Source organism: Rana temporaria, chromosome 9 (assembly GCF_905171775.1).
Source record: "Rana temporaria chromosome 9, aRanTem1.1, whole genome shotgun sequence".
Classification (NCBI taxonomy): domain Eukaryota; kingdom Metazoa; phylum Chordata; class Amphibia; order Anura; family Ranidae; genus Rana; species Rana temporaria.
In genome coordinates, this window is record NC_053497.1 from 52,900,137 (window position 1) to 52,925,195 (window position 25,059).

The 25,059-nt window shown below is 48.6% G+C and overlaps 1 protein-coding gene across 1 annotated transcript in view; it reads right to left on the reverse strand.

The window, feature by feature from the left end:
* Positions 1-1,646: 1,646 nt before the first annotated feature.
* CCHCR1 (coiled-coil alpha-helical rod protein 1) overlaps positions 1,647-25,059 on the reverse strand; it is a 70,304-nt gene continuing 46,891 nt past the window's right edge. The window contains exons 13-18 of the mRNA XM_040323475.1: positions 24,446-24,573; positions 24,150-24,338; positions 14,951-15,052; positions 4,630-4,781; positions 4,330-4,468; positions 1,647-2,984 (exon numbers count right to left, since the gene is read on the reverse strand). Coding sequence (XP_040179409.1) covers positions 2,887-2,984; positions 4,330-4,468; positions 4,630-4,781; positions 14,951-15,052; positions 24,150-24,338; positions 24,446-24,573 — 808 coding nt within the window. The 3' untranslated portion in view covers positions 1,647-2,886. The remainder of the gene's footprint in view (positions 2,985-4,329; positions 4,469-4,629; positions 4,782-14,950; positions 15,053-24,149; positions 24,339-24,445; positions 24,574-25,059) is intronic.

Sequence of the window (25,059 nt, forward strand, 5' to 3'; positions counted from 1 at the left end):
CTACATGCAGCAATCGCCCCAAAGAGGCTTGAGAGCCAGATGTGAATGGAGCCTCATTGCTCTTGTGTAAACGCACCAATTTCACATCTAGCATGGTGGGAGCGCACATTTTGTGGCTCATCTTTCCTGTGACACGCATAGGGCAGCCTGATGATTTCAATGGGTTGCACTATATGTGGCTCATGGGATGATTTGTGGGTTGCATTTTTTATTTTTTTTTCCTGTCTACTCTCCCCTATGTACTTGTATAAAGATGGCCGTACACTATGCAATCTGATTGTGTATTTAGGGAGAAGGGTGATTGATTGCATTTCTTTTAAAAAACATGAAGCTGGGAACAGGTGGGTAAGAGGGTGAACAATACACTGAACGGGCTCAACCGGCCCATGCACAGAAGCCCTCAGGTTCATGAATATAGAAATAAAAAAAATTGCATATTTAAATAAATAAATACCATGGTCTTTATTTGTGACTTAAATCTCTATAAAAGGTTTTGTCCATTACAAATCTCGGAGAGAAAAAAAAATAAGTATTTACATACACCTTATTTACAAGCAGTTAAACTTCATTCTAAGGCTGCAAACAATGTTAAAGCCTAAATGAACAGGAATTTATGCATTTTAAAAATGTGCTGGCTTATAAGGGTTAAGTCCAAGGAGGTGTGCGCCACCTCCTAGACACATCTTATTTACATTTTACACTTTGACATTGTGCTGGGAGTACAGCTAATGTTATACTGCAGGGATATGCAATTAGTGGACCTCCAGCTGTTGCAGAACTACAAATTCCATGAGGCATAGCAAGACTGACCGCCACACGCATTAGAGCAGGGTCTTCAAACTACGGCCCTCCAGTTGTTCAGGAACTACAATTCCCATCATGCCTAGTCATATCTGTGAATGTCAGAGTTTTATAATGCCTCATGGGATGTGTAGGCAACAGCTGGAGGGCTGTAGTTTGAGGATCCCTGCATTAGAGGCATGATGGGACTTGTAGTTTTGCAACAGCTGGAGGTCCGCCAATTGCATATCCCTGTTATACTATATGTCCAGTACTCCACCACTTGATTTTTGGGCCATGCAGCCTATGCCCCATAGCCAAAACAGGCAGAGAAAGGAAACACCTCCAAAAGAGAGAGAATCTGTGGTTGTCAGCAAAATCAGTGTCCCCATCGGAAGATTACCCTGTTGCAGGCTTCAGCTTGTATAAGAGCAGAGTGAATGTGAATAGCAAGCTTCAAGCAGCTTTCTCTAAGCCTTCAACTCCTATTTGAAAATGTTTTACACAGATCTTAACAGCAGTGCAGATTGTCACTTTTAACAAGTTTCAGGAAGTGCTGAAGCCTGCTAGCAGCTTGTTTAAAATGACAATCAGCACGTGCATTAGGCACCGTGTTCAACATATTCAAACTGGAGTTTAGGGGTGTATTAAAAATCTTTAAAGCTTGTGAAAGCTCCATAAAAGCTTTCTGTTCACACTACCCTTACACAAGCTGAATCCCGAGTGAAACAGGCCTCCCTGTTCTAGGGACCGGCAAAAATGTGGGATTTTCTTTCACTCCCACCTTTTAGCCATCACGGTAAAGGCCAAAAAAAAAGGGAGGTGAATCTCCCCAACGGCGACACAGAAAGCGCTCCACTCTATCCAAAACGTAAAAAAAAGCTTTCGTTATACTCCAAGCTGGTCATTTCTTTGTCAGTGAAATACTCTACTTCCATCTTTGGTTGATTGGTCCTAAAACATACTTACTGTAGGCACAAGAGAATGATAATCAGGTGTTGGCGTTCTGGATTATTTAATGTAAACGTTTGCTGGCCTTATACCTGCTAAATGGGTCTTGCTGACTCAGTTATGTAAATTTCTAATTCCAGCAAGCATTTCCGCTTAATTGACTTTGAAATTCTATGATCACAACATACACTTTCATTTCATAATATCAGCATTGTATAACGCAACAACCAAAATGATTTTTGACCATCCCACATCTCCTTGCATGTTGTGAGTGCTGCCTGCCTGCTGACCTTCTCTTCCCACAACTTCCTGGGTTCCCTCCATGCTTTACAGCTTCTCCTCTTCTGTTTACTTTCAATTTCATATCCCATGATACCTTGCTGTCTGCAAGCAGTGCTTCCTGTACTAACTCCACCTCCTTAAACTCCTCCTCTAAGCACCTCTGTAGTATAGAAGGCAGGCTCTATGAAATGTGTGACACACCAGTGCCTACCCACATGGCATAGTGATTATGTGTCACAGAATTCAAAGTAGTAACTGTGGGGATCTTCACAAAGTTTACAGATTTCCAGATCAGATTATTAGGCAATAAATAATTGAAATACAATGTGCAAATTAATCTGTGATTTTGACTATAAAAACGCAATAGTGCAACACACTGATGACATGGCTGGATTTGTAGCTCAGAGCCTTCTAATTGATATATTAATTCTGATTGGTTGGGTTTGGTTGCTGTATAATGCACATTGATCCTTGCTTTAATGAGAGACATTCCAGACAAAATCTACAAATTTTGCACTTAAAATAAATGTCCCGAGACCAATATGTAGGCTGCCTTTGTCTACTGCCTGGCCCCGTCTAGCTTCAGTACTTGAGTCACTGACCTGGAACTAGCATGTTGTATGCAAAGATAGAACTGTTCTGTGTCAGGACTACAAATATCTTTGCTACTGGATCTGTGCGACAGCCAGGCAACTAGCATTTTCAGGAAAGTCAGCAAGGCTAGCTTACATATTACTCCCAGTATAGATCTAATTTTAAATAATCCCAATATCCCTAAGTTAGTAAGCTTCTTTTTGATCACCCTGCATATGAATCAACCATCTTGTGCATAAATGACACTCTTATAACATTACATATGCTGCCCCCTGGTGGCTACATCGGTTCTTCATCCTCATCTTCATTATAAACATCCTCTTTAAGCAGAGCAGCTCCGAGGCTCTGCAGGTTTGCCAACATATTGGAAAGAGATTCTGATAAATAAGAAAAAAAAAACATATTTTGTAAGCACAAACCATCATTAGACATGTCTTTTTTTAAATCAGCTTTCCCTGCTGTGAACTACACAACCCCTCCTCTCCACGTAATGTAGGTGAAGTGCAGTGGAATATTTGTAGTCCAAATCAGGAGAGCAGCCTAGGATGACATTACTGTTCTTCCATGGATACAATACAGTATGCGAGTGTCATCACCCTAGGACAGGAAGCCGATTACTGGCAAGATCACAAGACGCAAAACAGGAAAGCTGCAATATATTCATTTTTTTGTGTTAATATACAGCCAGAGTTTAGGTAGTAAGCTATGCTTGGAGTGAAGTGTCTTTACTTAGGTAGGGAAGGTAAAGTAGATGAGTTTGGATCATTACACCATCATTTTACAGGAGCCATTTATTAAAGTACAGTACAGAGATGCAATAACTTTCCCTGGGTATGTTGTGCCTTTTTAGTGATCATTATGCTAAAGTTTCATAGGTGTGTGCAGCCTATTGCATTAGAGTGTGCGACCCAGAGCACAAACACATGTGTATATTAGAAGAGCAGAGATTGGCGCCGGCAGAGCAGAGATTGGCGCCGGCAGAGCAGAGATTGGCGCCGGCAGAGCAGAGATTGGCGCCGGCAGAGCAGAGATTGGCGCCGGCAGAGCAGAGATTGGCGCCGGCAGAGCAGAGATTGGCGCCGGCAGAGCAGAGATTGGCGCCGGCAGAGCAGAGATTGGCGCCGGCAGAGCAGAGATTGGCGCCGGCAGAGCAGAGATTGGCGCCGGCATTTTTTATTTCCTTTTTATTTATTTTTGCAATATGATTTTTTTATTTTTACAATCTTTTAGGAGCCCCACTGGGGGGGGCTTTAGTCAAGGGTCTAAACAGAGAAAGGAACCGAGGACAGAGCTTACCCGGTCCCTTTTTCTGCAGCCTCAGCTGCACTGGACTGAGGCAGAATGGGAAGTGCTCTTTGCTGAGTGGCTTCCTGTTCATGCATTGTTTACTATGCTTCAGTTAAGAATGACCACAGGAGCTAGCGCTACAGATCACTGTGTTCATTCAGCATCCTGAAACATCCCCTGCAGCAGCCAGCGGGAGAGGAGGGAAGCTGGCAGCACTGCGGGGGAGAGACAGGAGATGTCAGGAAAGCAAGGGGAATTGGCACCACAGAGGGCGATTAGGGTGTGCACGCCTATGTAACGTTTCATTATGCTTATCATTGAGAGTGCTGGCAATAACATTCTCTGGTGAAACCTTAAGGCCTAGAGTTGTAGGAAGCCTTCATTAGGAAGTTCATCCCATGTGCCCAATAGGGTATGAAAGAATGGAGAATTCACCTTTAGTTCCTGTTGCTCCGATAGTCCCTGAAGCACATGCTGGCCCCTGTCCTTTCTCAGTGTGGGTATCCAGAGACTGGATTGCAACTGTCCGGTTTTTCTGGTACGTGGCAAATAATCCCTCCTGCCGAAGTGTGGCCTGGAAGGAAAACCACACCACATTCAAAGTCAAAATAAAAAAAGTGGGCAAGGACAAGATTGCTAGTAAGTAGCAAGCCTGAAGAATAAAATTAATTTAAGTTTTTTACAGGCATGAGATTAAAAAAGAAACAATGATTTTTCCAGAACTAGCAAACTTACAATCATGAGGTTTTTGTCCCTTTCAGCATCCCGTAACTGCCGGGTTAGCTGCTCCTGGCGCACTCGTGTGGCATCTTCTAGCGTGTGCATCGTTTCTTGACTCCGATTCCTCTCCCGCTGCATCTGGCGCTCTGTTTGCCGAAGTGCCACAACTAGGAGAATGCAATATGAGAATTACTATACAAAATATATAGAAGTATTACTATAAATACTATAGAAGTGTTTGGGCAAAAAGCATAATTAGCCTGGAGAGGTGGTAGATTATGCCCTGTACATGGGAACTATTCATATGCAATATGACCACATAACCAGATTGGCATTTTAAAGAAACTGAACTTCTTTCTCATCCATTACGGAAACAGGCTATGATAGGTAGGGAGACCGCCGCTCCAGGTGAGCACAGGCAGATAATGCATAGAATTAAGCAGGTGGGAGAATGGATGGACAGCCGCACTCCAAAAAGTCTTGTTGAAAAAAGACGTGCTCTTTATTGTAAAAAGGAAAAAAAGGCACAGCACACAACAGCATACAGTGGGATAGACAGCTGACGCGTTTCGCATTAACAACTAATGCTTAGTCAAACAGGCTATACTGCCACCTACAGGAAGATTGGACACTGCAAACGAAAAAAAAAAAAGGATTTTTGTACTCACCGTAAAATCCATTTCTCTGAGTTCATAGACGGACACAGCATCCTTTGACCTTAGGGTTATGCTTCTTCCTACCAGGAGATTTAGGCAGAATTCTTACAGCACTTAAGGTGTTAAAAACTTTCCTTCATGCCGCTCCTCCCAGGGGGCGTGGCTCCCCCAGGCATAACCCACACCCTGCTCCAGCAGCTTCAGTTCGTAACAAGCAGTACAAACCAAGGAGGGGTGGGTGCTGTGTCCGTCTATGAACTCAGAGAAATGGATTTTACGGTGAGTACAAAAATCCTTTTTTCTCTTTCGTTCATAGACGGACACAGCAGCCTTTAACCTTAGGGACGTCCCCAAGCAGTGTCAAAAAAAACGAGGGGTGGGAAAAAACCACACAGCAAACAACAGGTTGCACCCCAAACAAAACCGGAGTCACTCAACGGAGGAACTCCAACCTTAAACTGCCGCCTGTAACACCCTGCGGCCGAATGAGGCATCAGAAGATGCACTCACATCCACCTTATAAAACTTTGAAAAAGTGTGGACCGACGACCAGGTCGCAGCCTTACACACCTGTAACACAGAGGCTTGGTGTCGGAAAGCCCAGGAGGCTCCGATCGCCCTGGTCGAATGCGCCCTGACCCGAAAGGGAGGCGCCCGCCCCTTCAGGGCGTAGGCCTGAAGCACAACCTGTCGGATCCACCTGGAAATGGTGGCCGACGAGACTGCCAGGCCCTTACTGGGACCGGACACAGACACGAACAGCGAATCCGACTTCCGGAACGGAGCTGTCGCCGACAAGTAAACTCGAAGGGCCCGAACCACATCCAGAGAATGTAAAACGGCTTCCTTCGGGTTCTTCGGCTGAGGACATAACGATGGAACAACAATGTCCTCGTTAATGTGAAAGGCCGAAACGACTTTCGGAAGAAAAGAAGGTCGCGGGCGCAGCACCGCCTTATCCTGATGGATGACCAAGTAGGGGGCCTTGCAAGACAGGGCCGCCAGTTCAGACACTCGTCTGATAGAGGTAATAGCTACCAGAAAGACCACCTTCTGCGACAAAGTCAGCAAGGGGATCTCCCGAATGTCCTCAAAGGGGGCACGCTGAAGCGCCGAGAGGACCAAGTTCAAGTCCCAAGAAGGTAGCGGAGGGCGCACCGGGGGGGCCACATGCCGGACCCCCTGCACAAACGTGCAAACCAAAGAGTGCGCTGCCACGGGACGCTGAAAATAAACAGCCAGAGCAGAAATCTGACTCTTGATCGTGCTCAAGGCAAGAGCCTGGTCCACTCCCCGCTGTAGGAACAGCAGGATCCGGGACACCACGTAAGTACGGGGGTGCCACTTCATCTCCTCACACATAGAGATGTATGCTTTCCATGTACGATGGTAAATTTTTCGAGAAGTGGACTTCCGTGCACGCATCATGGTAGAGATTACCGGGCCCGACAGGCCCCGGTCCTTCAGTACCTGGTTCTCAACAGCCACGCCGTTAAAGCCAGTGACCGTAAAGCAGGATGGAAGATCGGACCCTGAGACAGGAGATCTTCCCTCAGAGGCAGGCGCCAGGGGGCGTCTGCCACCAGACGTACCAGGTCCGCGTACCAAGAGCGACGCGGCCAATCTGGGGCGATCAGGATTGTTGGAATCCCTTCGGCTTCCACCCTGCGCAGCAGGCGGGGTAGGAGCCTTAGAGGAGGGAAGGCGTAAATCAAGTGATATTGACCCCAGGGAGCCACCAACGCGTCTGCCCACGGGTCCCTTGACCTGGCCATAAACCGTGGTACCTTTCCGATTGAGACGGGACGCCAGAAGGTCCACGTCTGGAGTGCCCCATTTTTGGCACAGGATCTGAAACACCTCCGGGTGGAGAGACCACTCCCCTTGATCCAGAGTCGTGCGACTCAGGAAGTCGGCTTGCCAATTCAGAACTCCCGGAATGTAAACCGCCGACAGGGCCGGAACGGACCTTTCGGCCCACCGAAGTATGTGAGCGACCTCCGTCGCCGCGGCCGAGCTCCTTGTGCCGCCCTGATGATTGACGTACGCCACGGCCGTGGCGTTGTCGGACTGGATCCTGACAGGACGGCCCTGCAGCTCCAGGGACCACCTGACAAGGCACAGCTTGATCGCTCGGAGCTCCAGGATATTGATCGGCAGGCGGGACTCCTCCTGAGTCCAGCGCCCCTGGGCTGACTGGGTGCCCCAGACGCCCCCCCAGACGAAGAGGCTGGCATCCGTCGTGACCACTGTCCAGCGGCACGGAAGAAAAGACTTCCCGGACCGAAGCACCGGAGTCGTCAGCCACCATGCCAGGGAAGACTTGGCCAGATGGCTCAACCGAATCTGGCGATCCAGAGAAGATGGGACCCTGTCCCATCGTGACAGAACCTCCTTCTGTAGTACCCTGGTGTGGAATTGGGCATACGGAACCGCCTCGAAGGAGGCCACCATCAGACCCAGAACCCGCATGCAGAAGCGAAGAGACGACCACTTCTGGGTCGACAACTGTCTCACTGCAGATTGCAGGGTCCGCAGTTTTTCCGATGGGAGGAACACTTTTGCCTCCACCGAATCCAAAACCAGCCCCAGGTGTTCCAGCCTCTGGGACGGAACCAACACTGATTTTTTGAGATTCAGAAGCCAGCCGAACTCCTGCAGAGTCCGACACGTGATGGACACGTCCTCCTCTAACTCTGAGCCTGAAGAAGCTCTCAGGAGAAGGTCGTCCAGGTATCCCACGATGGCGATCCCTCGATGCCTTAGCAAGGCCAGGATCGGGGCGAGCACCTTGGTGAACACCCGTGGTGCCGACGCCAGCCCGAACGGGAGGGCCACGAATTGATAGTGGTCCTCCCCGATCGCAAAGCGCAGATACCTGTGGTGGCTTGTGCAAACGGGGACATGCAGGTATGCGTCCATGATGTCCAAGGACGCCATGAAGTCCCCCTGGTGGAGGGCCGCTATGATAGAACGGACCGACTCCATCCTGAATCGCTGCACCTTGACAAAGGAGTTGAGGGCCTTTAGGTCCAGGACAGGGCGAACCCCTCCCTTCTTGGGGACCACGAACAGATTGGAGTAGAACCCCCGAAACCGTTCCAGCGAGGGAACCGGCACAACCACCCCCCTGTCCAGAAGATCCTGGACAGCCCCGGACAGGGCTAGCCGACGATTCGGAGGAAGCTGGAGGTTGGATGGAAAAAATCTGTTTGTGGGACAAGAGAGGAACTCTATCTTGTACCCCGAGGCGACCACCTCGCAAACCCAACGGTCGGTCAGAAGAGAATTCCACCGATCCGCAAAGTCGTGAAGCCGTCCCCCCACCCGAGACCCGGGCAGGGGGCAGACCTTCATGCGGAAGCAGGCTTGTCCGCAGGCTTGTTTGGTTTGTTAAACCAGGGGCGCTTACGCCCGGCAGCAGGGGCTTTTGCACCTTGCGGACCTTTTCCAGCCGTGCTGAGCGCACGAAAAAAACGCTTAGGGGTAGTGAAAGTAGGACCTTGCTTGCGGCGAGGTTCCTTACCCTTCCCCGACTGAGGGAGCAAGGTGCTCTTACCTCCAGTGGCATCCTTAATGATGTCATCCAGGGATGCCCCAAAGAGCCGTCCGCCCTTAAAGGGCAAATCCACCAAGGCCTTTTTCGAAGACTGGTCAGCCGACCAGCACTTCAGCCACATAAGGCGGCGCAGAACCACTGCGTAGACAGAAGCCCTGGAAAGCAAAGGAATCGAATCCATAGCCGCCTCACAGAGAAACTTCTGACCCTGAATCAACTGCTCCGCCAGGTCCCTAGAGGACTCGGAAGCACCTTGGACCTCCAGGTCCTGCAGCAGGAGCTTCGCCCTTTCAGTTAGCGTCTGAGCAACCAGGGCTCCGGCCAGAGCCGGCCTTACCGCCGAACCCACCACCGAGAACAGGGAGCGGGCCACGGCCTCCACTCTCCTATCAGCGGGGTCCTTGAAAGCAGGAGCCCCCTCCACAGGCAACGTAGTAGCCTTACTCAGTCTGGACACAGGAGGGTCCACCGACGGAGGAGTGACCCACTTTATTAAAAAGTCCTCCTCCAGGGGGTAACGGGTAGCAAAGCTTTTAGGAACAGTAAAAGCCTTTTGCGGTGTATCCCATTCCTTATACAACAAATTGTCCAGATAAGGAACACAGGGGAATACCTTAGCGGTACGCGGTGGTTTGCGGAATCCAAAAGGGACTGACACCGCTGGTGTCTCCGCCACATCCTCTAAATGAAGAGTCTCACGTACCGCAGTAATAAGAGCTCCAACAAATTCCTTGTCAGCAGACTCCGCAGCAGAGTCATCCTCGCTGTCCATGTGGGTTAAGCCCGCATCCTCCGACATGACAGAACCAGAAGCCGCAACAGCGTTATCAGATTCTGCGTCAGAGATATCCCCAGAAACAGCCTCCGGGGGGGGGGCGCTTTTTACCCCCCAACCGAGCACTGGCAGCTTCAAACCTGGTGAGAAAAGACTCCAGGACAGCCGACACCGACTCAACAGATGTGGCAGGGGAAGGGGCGCTAAGGGTTAATTCCGGCATTGTGAGGAATGAGGGGCCTGATTCAGGCTCCATATTGCAGCTGCCGTGTCACCCCCACTGCCAATGGCAGGAAAAAAGTCCCCCACAGGTCACCTCCCGGCCGCTAGAGCACAGTATGGGGCCCCCTGAGACTCACCACCCCCCTGGTACAGCGCGGTCTGTGAAGGACAAGTGTGTGCTGAGGAGAAGCTGCAGCGCTGCGTCTGTCCCCTCAGAGGATTTGCGGTCTTTTTCCCCGCCGAAACGGCCACTAGAGGCCGAACTAGTGCTGAAAATGGCGCCGGCCACAAGAAAATGGCCGCCGAATAACACAAGCGCGGTTCCGGCAAAATGGCCGCCATTGCGCAGTTTTAAAAAGACAGTGTACCCAAAAAAGACAGTACACCAAAACAGCACACAGCACACACAAAAATGCCCAGAATGACCACCACAGTACCCTGCAGCAACACAGAACAGCCCCAGCCATACCCAAGTGAAAAAAATGAGCCCCAGGGGAAAAAAAAAACCCTGCACAGCCGTCACCCAAAGGGGGAAGGAGGGAGAGGAATAAGGGAGAGAGGAAAGCAGGGAAAAACCCTTAGTCGACCTCCCAAGGGAAAACATTCCAGCCAGATCACTTACCTGAGTAAGGGGCCACTACTTACCTGTCCTGCGACTACCCGGCTGGAGGTATCCCAGACAGAACCAACGTCCGCGAACGGCATGGTTGTCAGCCAGACACACTGTGACAAGGCCATAGAGACCGGTCATATGTGTGCCCTAGAACCGAAGTTCCCCGGCCGCCCCTGGAGCCACGGGGCCTGTCGTGGACGTCCCAAAGCGGAGCTGAGGGCCGGCACACGCTCGAAGGCCGAACTGGGGGGACTACAAGGGTCGAGGACCCAGCCTGTCACCCAGTCGGCTGTTGATAGAAGAATCGCAGGATTCAAAAATAAAAATAAAATAAAAAAGCGAGGAAAAAACTCGCAAGATGCAAAAAAATTTGCAAGAAAAAACTCCAGAGTCCAGGACTCCAGAGAGAGCCTGACTCTCCTGACGGTTAGGCAGAAACAAACTGAAGCTGCTGGAGCATGGTGTGGGTTATGCCTGGGGGAGCCACGCCCCCTGGGAGGAGCGGCATGAAGGAAAGTTTTTAACACCTTAAGTGCTGTAAGAATTCTGCCTAAATCTCCTGGTAGGAAGAAGCATAACCCCAAGGTCAAAGGATGCTGTGTCCGTCTATGAACGAAAGAGAAAATGTAGGCCAGCCCAGGATAACCCCTTTTACTACCAGCATGTCTCACATTGTTGCTGGTGTTCTAGGAGGCTGAATGTCTTTTGAAACAAAAAAATGAATTTTTCTAGCATAATTTTCTTCATTAGCCAAGATCACCGTCTACCCTCTACAGCAGCCTAGTGTCACGATTCTGTATATGACCCGTGTGACATTGATGGCCTCTGAACCATCGGTCACTGAGATTGTCGGATTCTGAGTTTTTTCATTTTGCCTGCCTTCAAGGAATCACAGGCATCTGCAATTACTCCCAAATTCAGACTTTTGGCCAATACTGATCTGGTGTTTACCAGTCTAAAAGTAGGGGGATCAGCCCGATGCGTCCATCAGTGCTATTCCTGGTTTTGGGTCCTTTAGAGCAGTGGTTCTGTACCCTGGCCTCAAGTAGGAATTTCTCTTAGATAAAATAAAACTGTCCAAAATACCAAGCCATTCTCAAAATTTAAAGCACCTGTGCAAGATAAAGGAAAACCTGCAAACATGGCCTGTTGGGAGGTAATCGAGGACAGGGTTGAGAATCACTGCTTTAGACTTTCTCAGCACACCCACTTTTCTAACCTTTCTTTATGGAGATTGTAAACACGTGCATGTTAGCCTTGTACCCATTTAAAGAGAACTCTGTAATAAAGTGCTCTGCCCCCACTGTAGATCCAGCAGTGTCCCAAAAGCAACTATCATATGGGTTGAGAATGCACTTTAAAAGCTGCTAAACAGTTTGAAGCCCTCTCTAGATCTCTATTCTTCCTAGTGGGCTCCGATTTCCACCCCATCTATGACCTTGCATTGCCAAACCCTAGCTGACTGGGCAAGGTCTTTTAAAGTATATGTTATACCCAACATGTGTCTGTTGTACCATGTACTTTTGTTAAAAAGTATCCTGTTCTCTTTGTATGAAATACCTGGAGATCCTGCCTGTCCCCTGCTTACCCATTGCAAACTGATAACGCTAGGCATTGAAGCACATCCTTCCCAGCGTTGTCAGCTTTCTGGCTGTGCTGGGAGCACAGTCTGCCTGTCCTCCAATGGTCAAAACTTATGTTGACACACTCCACAGCTCTTCACTGGAAAGGTATTGCTGTCTTTACCTCCTGATGACCCCCCACCTCCACCTCTCCAAGCCTCTTAGGCAGTTGAGAATAGAGGTTATGTAACAATAACAAATAAAAAGTAAAAAGGGTACACCACACACACACACTTCATCTTGCTTTTCTATTTTAAAATGATGATGAAGATAATTAAACTATATATCCCACAATCACTGGGTGTCTCAGTCTAATGCTGGTGAGAGCTAATAGTAATTAAATCTGACACAGGCACCAACTGGCAGAGCAATTAAAGATTGCTATATTGGAAGAGATGCATGTTCATCACATTAGCACTCTCACATTTAAGCAGAGACTGCCCAAGTAAAAAAAAAAAAAAAAAAAGGGTAGTCTTTGGTCTCAAAAGATCCAATAGGACTCCATACAAGCTAAAGCAAATAACTCGGAGACGTTTATAGTCGAAGTGACAGCCACAAAAATCAGTACCTTACAGGATAATGTTAAAGGAATGTCCTGAATAGGCTTAAATGTAGGTTTTTGTATTGGGTTTGATTGGGGGCTCAACAGGGGAACAACATGAGCAACCCTTTGAATGAAAGTACAAAATAAAGAATAAGTAGCCCAAGGATGTTGAAAAAGATTAGGTAGGCATATACCTGATCCTTGTTATTGCTAAGGGTTAAACGTTAATCCACCCCTAATTGAAGGAAGGGAAGAACATGACCCATCAAAAAAAAAGACATGTAGGGAAGCCCCAAAGCTTCATACCAATGAAAATAAACCATCATGTACGATGATAGTTGAACTTTCCATCCACCAGTATGTGACAGCATGGAGTGCCTGGAATTGTCACAGGTGAAGATGAGTTATGCTTTTCTATTTAACCACTTAAGGACCGCCTCCTGCAGATATACGTCGGCAGAATGGCACGGCTGAGCACAAGCACGTACCTGTACGTCAGGGGTGTCCAAACTTTTTTCAAAGAGGGCCAGATTTGATTAAGTGAACATGCGTGAGGGCCGACTATTTTGCCTGACATTCTTTGAACCATTAAAAGTGTGTTCGTCTGAGCACTAATACACAATGCCCAACAAGAATCCTCTTGCCTTTGTGGCTGTGTGTGGTGAAAAGATGAGCTTTGGCGTGTTATTTCGATATACTGTATATATTTATTTTGTGGCCCCAACGAATCCCAGAGCGCTGCTTAGGACTAAGGATGAGCTTGGGCGTCTTATTTGGATATACCGTATTTATCAGCGTATAACACGCACAGGCTTACCATTGCCATGAATGCAGCCTCACCATTGCCATGAATGCAGCCTTACAATTGCCATGAATGCAACCAATGCAGCCTTACCATTGCAGCCTCACATGTGCCATAAATGCAGCCTCACATGTGCCATAAATGCAGCCTTACCATTGCCATCAGTGCAACCTGAACGATGCCCATCTGCAGCCTCGGAGGGCAAAGGGAGGGGGCGGGACGAGTGCCGACAGATTACAAACAGGAGAATGTCTTGTTTACCCTGTGGCCTTTTAAAATAAAGTCCTGCCTCCTATGATAGACAGAACAGTCGTCCAATGGCATCCCAGGAGACGGGACTTCCAATAGAGACGCTGCTGAGTAAACAGGAGATTCTCTTCATGTAATCTGACGGCGCTCGTCCTGCCCCCTCCCTGTCCCCTCCAAGGCAGCGCCAATAAATACAGTATATATCTTTTGGGGGCCACAAACAATATATATATCCAAATCCCCAGGGGGGCCATATTAAATCAACAGGGGGGCCGCATTTGGCCCCCGGGCCTGACTTTGGACCTGCCTGCTGTACGTCCTCTTTAAGTGCCCAGCCATGGGTCGCAGGCACGCGCCCGTGACCCGGTCCGAAGCTCCGTGACTGCGGGACCCGCGGACCTGATCGCCGCCGGAAGCCCCGTGATCGGTCCCCGAAGCTGAAGAACGGGGAGAGCTGTGTATAAACACAGCTTCCCCGTTCTCACAGTGGCAGCTTCATTGATCGTGTGTTCCCTGATATAGAGAAACACGATCAATGACGCCACATGTCCAGCCCCGCCCCCCTACAGTTAGAAAAACATATGAGGTCACACATAACTCCCAAACTGCAGTTGTCATTTTCACAGTAAACAATGCATTTTTATAGCATTTGTTGCTGTGAAAATGACAATGGTCTCAAAAATGTGTCAAAATTGTCCGACGTGTCCGCCATAATGTCGCAGTCACGGAAAAAAAATCGCTGATCGCCGCCATTAGTAGTAGTAAAAATTGTTTTTTAGAAAAATGCAAAAAAACTATCTCCTAGTTTGTAAACGCTATAAATTTTGCGCAAACCAAACGATAAACGCTTATTGCGATTTTTTTTTTACCAAAAATAGGTAGAAGAATACGCATCGGCCTAAACTGAGGAAATACATTTTTATTTCAAAAAGTAAAAAATATTGAATTTTTTTTCAAAATTGTGGCTCTATTTTTGTTTATAGCGCAAAAAATAAAAACCGCAGAGGTGATCAAATACCACCAAAAGAAAGCTCTATTTGTGGGAAAAAAAGGACGCCAATTTTGTTTGGGAGCCACGTCGCACGACCGCAGTTAAAGTGACGCAGTGCCGAATCGCAAACACTGGCCAGGTCCTTTACCTGCATAAAGGTCCGGGTCTTAAGTGGTTAAGGAAGTGCCAAGTATTTTTCCATATTTCTAATTGAGGGTGAGGATGTGTAGCTGGTAATCAAATATATGCGGGTGTATGTATATTTGTTTATAAATATATATTAAAAAAAACACAGTAAGGTACCTGCTTTGGTGTGCTCTCTCCTTGTCTCATGCAGATGTTTTTCCATCTCAGCCAGTTGCTGAGTCGTTTTCTCCTCTACTTCCCTCACCTTGTGTTGCAGCTCTAGATAAAAAAAAAAAAAATAGGATTTTTGTACTCCCCTTAAAATCAATTTCTCTGAGTTCATGGACGGACCACAGCAGAATTGACCTTAGGGTTATATACACCTTTCCTCTAGGAGAGACTAGGCAGAAAAAAACAGCACTTTAAGTGTTAAAAACACTTCTCAGTACAGCACCTCCAAGGGGGCGTGTCCCCCGGGTACATCCCACTCTCTGGAAGCATCCAGCCTCAGTTCGTAGTACAAACAAAGGAGGGGTAGGTGCTGTGTCCGTCCATGAACTGGATTTTACGGTGAGTACAAAAATCCTATTTTCTCTTTCGTTCATGGACGGACACAGCAGCATTGACCTTAGGGACGTCCCCAAGCAGTGTCAAAAATTTTGAGGGGTGGGGAAAAACACAGCAAACCAGGCTTAACCCCAAACAAACCTGAGTTCCTCAACGGAGGAACTTCAACCTTAAACTGCCGCCTGTAATTGCGGCCAAAGGAAGCATCCGAAGATGCACTCACATCCACCTTGTAAAATTTTGAGACAGCGGGGATTGACGACCAGGTCGCTGCCTTACACACCTGTAAGACAGATGCTTGATGATGGAAAGCCCAAGAGGCACCAATCGCCCTGGTGGAACGCGCCGTGACCTGAAAGGGAGGCGCCCGCCCCTTTAGGGCATAGGCCTGGAGCACGACCTGTCTGATCCACCTAGAAATGGTGGCCGACGAGACCGCCAGACCTTTTTTAGGACCAGTCACCGACACGAACAGTGAGTCCGACCTCCGAAACGGAGCCGTAGCAGACAAGTACACCCGTAGGGCGTCCAAGGAATGCAAAGTGGCCTCCTTCGGGTTTTTCACCTGAGGACATAAGGATGGAAGAACAATGTCCTCATTAATGTGAAAAGCCGAAACAACCTTTGGAAGGAATGATGGCTGCGGTCGCAGCACCACCTTATCCTTATGGATGACTAAGTAGGGCGCCTTGCAAGACAAGGCGGCCAGTTCAGATACTCACCTGACCGAAGTAATTGCCACCAGAAAAACCACCTTCTGAGACAGAGTCTTCCGAATGTCCTCAAACGGAGCTTCTTGAAGCGCCGAAAGAACTAAATTCAAAGTCCCATGGAGGTAGCGTAGGACGCACAGGAGGAGCCACATGCCGGACCCCCTGCACAAACGTACGCACCAAGGAGTGCGACGCCAAGGGTCGCTGAAAGTAGACAGCTAGAGCCGAGATCTGACTCTTCACCGTACTTAAGGCGAGAGCCTGATCCACTCCACGCTGTAAAAACAGCAGAATTCGGGACACCACGTCTGTACTTCATCTCTTCACACATAGAAATGTAGGCCCTCCATGTACGATAGTAAATCTTTCGTGAAGTGGACTTCCGTGTTTGTAGCATGGTAGAAATCACCGGGCCCGACAGGCCTCGGTCCTTCAACACCTGGCTCTCAACAGCCACGCCGTCAAAGCCAGCGACTGTAAAGCAAGGTGAAAGATAGGACCTTGCGACAGAAGGTCTTCTCTCAGGGGGTAGACGCCATGGAACGTCTGCCACCCAGACGCACCAGGTCCGCATACCAGGGACGGCGCGGACAATCTGGGGCGATCAGGATTGTTGGTATCCCCTCGTTTCCACCCTGCGTAGCAGGCGAGGAAGATGCTGCAGGGGAGGGAAGGCGTATATTAAGGTTGGTAGTGACCACAAGGGCGCTACCAGCGCGTCTGACCTCGTCCGCCCACGGGTCCCTCTATCTGGTCACAAATCGTGACACCTTCCGATTGAGACGGGACGCTAGAAGGTCCACATCCGGAGTGCCCCATTTTTGGCACAGAGTCTGAAAACACCTCCAGGTGTAGCGACCATTCTTGGTCTAGCCTTTGGTGACTTAGATAGTCGCTTTGCCAATTCAACTCCCCCGGAATGTACACCGCCGACAGAGCAGGAACGTAGCTTTCGGCCCACCGAGGATGTGCGCGACTTCCATCGCTGCAGCCGAGCTTCGTGTGCCCCCCTGATGATTGACGTATGCCACGGCCGTGGCGTTGTCGACTGGATTCTGACCGGTCGGGCCTTGCAGACCCAGAGACCCTTGGATAGAACACAACTTGATCGCTCGGAGCTCCAGTACATTGATCGGAAGACGGGACTCCTCCTAAGTCCAACGCCCCTGGGCTGACCTGGACACCCCAGACACCCCCCCAGCCAGAGAGGCTGGCATCCGTTGTGATCACTGTCCAGTGACACGCAGAAACGATTTCCCGGTCCTGAGTACCGGAGAAGTTTAGCCACCCCACTAGAGAGGGACTTGGTCAGTCACTCACCCCTAATCTGGTAATCCAGAGATGAAGGAATCTTGTTTCAAACGTGACAGAATCTCCTTCTGCAACACTCAAGTGTGGAATTGGCATACGGGACTGCCTCGAAAGAGGCCACCATCAGACCCAGTACTCTCATGCAAAAGCGAAGCGACTCCCATATTCTGGTCACCAACCGCTGCACTGCAGATTGCAGAGTCCTGCAGTTTCTCTCTCCGCTGGGAGGAAAACTCTCGCCTCCGAGGAACCCAGGACCAACCCCAATACTCCAGTCCGCTGAGGACAGTACCAGTACTGACTTTCTGTATATTCAGCAGCCAACCAAATTCTCTGGAGGGTTCTGACAGGTGATAGACACGTCCTCTTCTAACACTCTGAGCTTGAGGAAGCTCTCAGAAGGTCATCCAGGTATCCCATGACAGCGATCCCGCGCAGGGCCAGAATCGGGCGAGCACCTTGGTAAAAACCTGAGGTGCCGAGGCCCAGTCCGAACGGGAGGGCCACAAATTGAAAGTGGTCCTCTCCAAATGCAAAACGCAGAAATCTCTGGTGGTTTTGCACATATGGGGATAGCAGGTACGCGTCCTTGATGTCCAAGGACGCTAGGAATCCCCCCTGATGGAGCGCTGCTATACTGAGCGTATCGACTCCATCCTGAACCTTTGTATTTTGACAAAGCAATTGAAGGCCTTGAGGTCCAGGACTGGACGGACCCTGTCCTTCTTGGGGATTACAAACAGATTGGAGTAAAACCCCTGAAAACGTTTCCGGTGAGGGAACCAGCACAATCACTCCTCTGACCAGAAGATCCTGGACAGCCCCTGACAGAACCTTCAGGCGACCCGGAGGAAGCCGGAGGTTGGAGGGAAAAAATCTGTTTGGCGGACAAGAGAGAAATTCTATCTTGTACCCAGAGGAAACTACTTCGCAAACCCAATGGTGGGAAAGAAGAGACCTCCACCGAGCCGCAAATTCGCGAAGCCGGCCCCCCACCCGAGTTGTGGGCGGGGGCAAACCTTCAGGCGGAGGCAGGCTTGTTGGGCTTGCGGTACCAGGTGCGCTTATGTCCTTCAGTGGACGCCTTAGCACCCTGAAAACGTTTTCCTGCCTCACTTAGCGGGCGACAAAAAACGCTTGGGGGTAGTAAACGAGGGCCCTTGCCTACGGCAAGGCTCCTTACCCTTCCCAGACTGCGGGAGCAGGGTGCTCTTACCGCCTGTGGCATCCTTTATGATGTCATCCAGGGAAGCCCCAAAAAGCCGTCCACCAGGGACTTCTTAGAGGACTGGTCCACAGACCAACACTTCAGCCACACAAGGCAGTGTAGTACCACCGCGTAGGCGGAGGCCCTGGAAAGCAAGGGAAGCGTATCCAGGGCTGACTCTCAGACAAACTTTAGACCTTGCACTAACTGGTCGGCCAGGTCAACGCAGGTCTCAGAAGCCTCAGCTCTCCTGTCTACGGGGTCCTTAAAAGCAGGCGCCCCTTCCACAGGCAACGTGGTAGCTTTGATCAGCCTGGACACAGGGGGCTCCACTGACGGAGGAGATACCCTTTTGGGGAGGATTTCCATAAAAAGTGGGTAACGGACCGCAAAGCACTTTGGTACAGCAAAAGCTTTCTGCGGCCGATCCCATTCCTTGTATAACAAGTCGTCCAGATACGGAACACAAGGAAACACTTTTGCGGTGCGGGGTGGCTTGCGGAACCCAAAAGGGACCGGCATGTCTGATGCCTCCGCCAAATCCTCCAGTTTCTAGAGTATCCCGCACTGCAGTGATAAGAGCTCCAACAAATTCCTTATCCTGCTTTGACCCTGAAGCAGAATCATCCTCACTGTCCGCGTGGGTTAAGTCTGCATCCTCTGACATGACAGAACTATGGTCAAAAGCAGAAGCAGTACCTGATTCTGCGTCAGAGACATCCCCAGAAGCAGGCTCAGGGAGGGGGCGCTTTTTACCCCCCTTTTGGCCACTTGCCGCTTCCATCCTGGCAACAAACGCCTCCAGGACTGCCGTCACAGCATCCAGCGAGGCCACAGGAGCAGGGGCACTAAGGGTTAACTCTGGCATGATTGGGGGAAGAAGCCTCACATGAGGGCCCTGGTGGTTCAGACTCCATGCTGTCTACCTACAAAAAAATGCCACCTTAGTCTGCAGACGCAAAAAACGGGACCCACTGGTCACCCTCCTGGCTGAAACAGAGAGCAGGGGCCCCCGGGGGACTCACCACCCAGAAGCGGGCTGTACCGCATGAGTAGAGTGCTGTCTGTGCCGTGTCGTTTCCTCAGAAGATGAAACCACAGTGTTCGCCGCCATTATTTCAGGCACTAGAGGCCAAAGCCTTTTTTTAAATGGCCGCCGACATGCAGAAAAACAGCATGGCGGGCTACAAGAAAATGGCCGCCGACATATAGAGCTGGCGCTCCGCAAAATGGCCATACACGTGCATACACACAGTAAAAACACAGCCAACACAGACAGAGCACCTTCAAATAAAAAGTTGCAGAGCCCCCCCAGGTGGACCCCCCCCACCTCACAGCCGCCACCCAGAAAACGGGGAAGGAGGGAGAGGAAAAGGGAGAGAGGAAAGCAGGGAGGACCCTCAGTCGACCTCCCCAGGAATGCACCATCCGAAATCCACCCTGCCGAGGCTAGAAGACACTACGTACCCGTCCTGCGACCACCGGCTGGAGCATTCCAGACAGAACCAAACGTCCCGCTTGCGGCATGGCTGTCGGCCCGCCACACTGTGACAGAGCCATAGAGACCGGACATATGTGTGCCCTGGAACATGTAGATCACCGGCCGCCCCTGGAGCAACGGGGCATGTCGTGGAACGGGCCTAGTTAAAGACCGGCACACGCTCGAATTGCCGAACATGGGGGGAGCTACAAGGATCAGATCCAGCCTGTCACCCAGTCGGCAGTTGATAGAGATCCCAGGATCCAAAAAGCAGGAACAAAAAAAGAAATAAACGGCGAAAAAAAATCGCAAAAAATCTCCAGAGCACATGGACTCCAGAAAGAAGGCCAAGCTCTGACGCTAGGGCAGATTAATACGGAGACTGGATGCTTCCAGAGAGCGGGATGTACCCCGGGGACATGCCCCCTGGGAGGTGCTGTACTGAGAGAAGTGTTTTTAACAATTAAAGTGCTGTTTTTTTCTGCCTAGTCTCTCCTAGAGGAAAGGTATGCTGACCTAAGGTCAATGCTGCTGTGTCCGTCCATGAACAAAAGAGAAAAGAAAGAAATCTAGTTCATTGCTATATTAAAAAAAAAATTGTGCATGTCCGATAGAATAATATCGGATGAACTGTCCTGATCGACTCTCGAAAGCTCTGTACCAATTATCGTACGGTCGATTTGAATGCGGCGTACGATCTTCGGATCATTTTTTAAGGGGCTTAAGTAGAAAATGTATCAGTTTTTTGCTGCCCCTTTTCAGGCCATACTCAGAGCTGTATACAAAAAGCAGAGAATGTAGTGGAGACCTCTCTTTTCCTACACAAGCCATACACAGAGTGGAGACTGAGCACAGAATATATCAAAGTTCTCTCTGCTGTTCATATACAGAGCATGTACTCCAACATCTCTCCCAATTGTTCCTAATAGACCATCACAGCTGTCAGCGGAACCCTCTTATGATCTCTGCATTGTCTCGCTCTACATTACAGCTGTAACAGCTGCGGACGTTGCAAATCAATTTGATGAACATGTAGAGTGCGTAACCAACAGCTGTGACAATTCTACCATGATATCGAGAGACCCCCCCCCCGCTGCCAGCCATGGCATTATAAATGAGTACTGGTTGTAGAATGAAATTAAAAGTAATAGCAAAATAGCTTGTGTTCAATCGTATAAGTTTATCAATACATAATAATGTGTTTTGTGTATAAAATCATTTAAATGTCGCTACACTGTGCCAGCCCGGTTCCTTTAAGCAAACTTGTCCAGGCCATTTTACATTTTTAAAAGTCCTGGCTAGCAGCAGTCTCCACAAGGCCCTTATTTGCCCGGAAAGCCTCTTTTGTGCACCCCTATGATCTTATTTTTTTGATACTGTACTAAGAACTCACAATCAATGCAGCATTAAGCCCCACACCCTCAAATCCATACAGACATACACCATTCCCTTATGATAAACAGTGACTAATAATTGCACTCATTGGAGAAGGGGATGCTGGGTAAATTTTAAAGTACAGGGGTGGGCCTTAATCCCAAAATTAGGGAAATTAAGCCTTTATTAGCAAACAATGAGGATCAGTGAGATGCACTGAAGGTAAAAACAAAGACTAGACTGTGGTTCAGAGCCACAAAACAGCCAACACACAAAAAAAAAATGTATACAATATATATATATATATATAATATATATATATATATATATATATACACACACACACACACACACACACACACACACACACACACACACTGTATATACTCGAGTATAAGCCGAGTTTTTCAGCACAGTTTTTTTTGTGTGCTGAAAATGCCCCCCTCGGCTAATACTCGAGTCACCTTTTTGCGCCTGATCTTCTGGACTTTGGGGACCTGGTACCAGTCGGCCATAGGTCCCTTGGACCCCCCCCCCCCCCACTCCTCCTCTACATGTGTGCAAAGTTTGTTGTCTGGGGGGGACCTACGGCTGGGGGGCACCGATTTTTCAAAGCCGGGCACCCCTTCCAGAGACTCCCATGTTAAACGGTCATTTCTCAGGTGACTTTGGGGACTCGGTACCGGCCGGGTCGTAGTCTCCCTGACCTGGAACTTGGCACACATGTTCCTGGGTCCATAGTACCGTATATGCTCGAGTATAAGCAGAGTTTTTCAGCACATTTCTTTGTGCTGAAAATACCCCCCCATGACTTTACTCGAGTCACCTTTTTTTGCGCCTGATCTCCTGGACTTTGAGACCCGGTACCAGCCGGCTGTAGGTCCCCTGGACCCTCCACTCTTCCTCTACATGTGTGCAAAGTTTGTTGTCTGGGGGGGGGACCTAACGGCTGGGGGAGCACCGATTTTTCAAAGCCGGGCACCCCTTCCATAGAATCCCATGTTAAACGTCAGTCTATCCCATGGACACAGTGAGGCATGGGCACAGTGAGGCATGCACATAGACACCCTAGGCTTATACTCGAGTCAATATGTTTTCCCAGGTTTTTTGTGGTAAAATTAGGTGCCTCAGCTTATACTCTAGTATATACGGTATAGAGTTTTATATATATATATATATATATATATATATATATATATATATATATATATATATATATCTTGTGGGTCATTTTAATACAGTTGACTACTTTTATGTTACTATACCCCCTCAGTGAAGCCCAAGTAGTAAAACATTTCCCTTTGTTCATGCTCCTGAGATCTTTTTCTGTGTGATCCTCTACTGTAGAAGCACCTGAATACAGATCGTACTGCACGTGTGCAGTTTTGCTTTGTTTGTTTATTTCTGTGTGGTCCATACTCATGGGTATCTCCAGCCATTCGGAGAATTACTGGTCAAGCCATATGAAGTTATCGGGCAAGCCACACATATGCACAGTAGGACTGGGCATGGCTGTGAGCTTTTGCTGCAAAGGCTGTTTGGTGCCAAGCAAGTCACACAATGAAGATCATAAAGCGGATTTCCACCCAAAAATGGAACTTCTGCTTTAAGGGAAGGTGACCCCTTGACATGCCATATTTGGGGGGGGGGGGCCTGGGGGGGAAACCCTCTTTTTGGAGGGTTCCAGCTTCCACGTCTTTCCAGGGACCGTATCGCCGGAAGGAAGTTAACATCTCCCTTCTCCCTCTCTGCAATCATCCGAGACACTTCACAGGTCCCAGATGATTGCCCGGCCAATCACTGAGCGCAGCGTGGCTCGTGCGTGCGCGGCTACGAAGCCACAGCCGGGCACCTACAGTCACGATTTTTTGTAGCTGCTGACTTTTACATTGGTGGAACTCCGCTTTAAGAATGGGGATGAAAGTAGGCAAGTATTTAGCTACATGGGCTTCAGAGGGTCACAATTTAAAGGAGAACTTAAAAAAGTGAACTTGCCCTTTAAAGGCTTTTTTTGCAGTTAAAAAGAAAAAAGTGCTTATATTTTTAATTTATTTTTATTAGGAGCCTGTAAAGCATTGCATCCCGGATCAGCAAAGCATGGCTCCTTCAGCCTATCAGGGTAGCTGTCTACCCATACCTTGTACAGGCAGGGAGTTGCTGAATGACACAAAGAATCAATGAACTACCTAGAGTGCTCATCAGCACTCTAGTAGTTCATGGAAAACTACAAGCCATAAGTTGTAGTTCTTCCATTCCCAGAACTCTGAATGAATGACAAGGTCGGGTGGGCATTGTCACGTGTGGCCACGTTTTTTTTTTTTTTTTTTTTTATTGCGACAGCGGGCGGGGGGGGAGAAGATCCCCAGCCAGATGTAACAACGGGGGCTGCTCGTTTAGTATCATGTACCATGTTGCACCCTGGATACAAATGTAACATGTAATCTGTTATCAAAGGTGAACTTAGTCTTTAAGTCAACATATTCCTGCCTAAGAGCTGCCTTTATCAGTAGAGACCTGCCTGTGTGACATCAGCCTTAGTACACACATGAAAAGCTCCGAACAAAGAGGGAACCTTTGAAAAACGTCCAACTGAATCTTAAAAAGGACATAAGCTACTTCTAACATCTTAGCAAGAAGCCTAAATATGTGTCTCTTAAGTACTACATTTTATATGAATGGGACATTCTTCTCTAGCCAGGCAGCTTCCTGAAAATGCCTCTGTACCTTTCTCATATTCCCCATTCTGATCCTGCAGTTGTTCTTTCAGCTGTTCAGCAGTTTCACAAGCTTCATGTAGTTTCCTTTCTAGCTCCATCACTTGCATTGTCAGGACTTTCTCTCTCCCTTCTGTCTCATGGATAGATTGGTGGAGAAGCGAGATAGTGTCACGATACTCTGCCATCTCTGCTTCCACTGCAATAAAAGAACCCACAGGGAATCAATATTAGGATAAAGAACGAATACACAAACATATACATTTTGAATTGCACACCCTAGGAATCAGAGAATCAGTGCCTTACATTTTTCTCTGGTTTCCATCACTTTTTCCTCCAGGATGAGAGCACTGCGCTTCAGTTCGGTGCTCAGATGGTCTCTCTCTTCATTTAAGAGCTGTACCTCATTCTTCAGGTCCTCATAAGATGGGTATCTACAAGAAACGGTCCAATATAAAACCATATGACAAAGAGACAGCACTAGATCTTTATTAGTAAAGTATAGGAGATGGTCTGTTTGGACTACAGCAAAAACAGAATTAGCCCAAATATTCTCCTATATATGCAACAGAGGACTCTGGTTTATCTTGGGAAACAACTTGCCCATTTAAGAAGAGAGGTAGATTTGCAAGTGGACTGTTTTTGTGCAACCCAATTATGACTCCTAAAAAAAAAAAAGACATTGCCACCCTGACCATTCAGAGCAGGGCAGCCATCAGAAATTTTGGTGCCCCTTACACAGCTTTGGGCATGGGCCCCCCAGTCCTGACCACCAACATTCCCCAGGGCCTGCCCACTGGCCATGCCACCAGGTCCTTCAGGGCACCCACTTTTATTTTAACACTCTTACAATGCAATATATGAAAATTAAAAAAGTGCATCCCATGTCATCAGTGCTATCAAGATTTAATAGCAAGGAA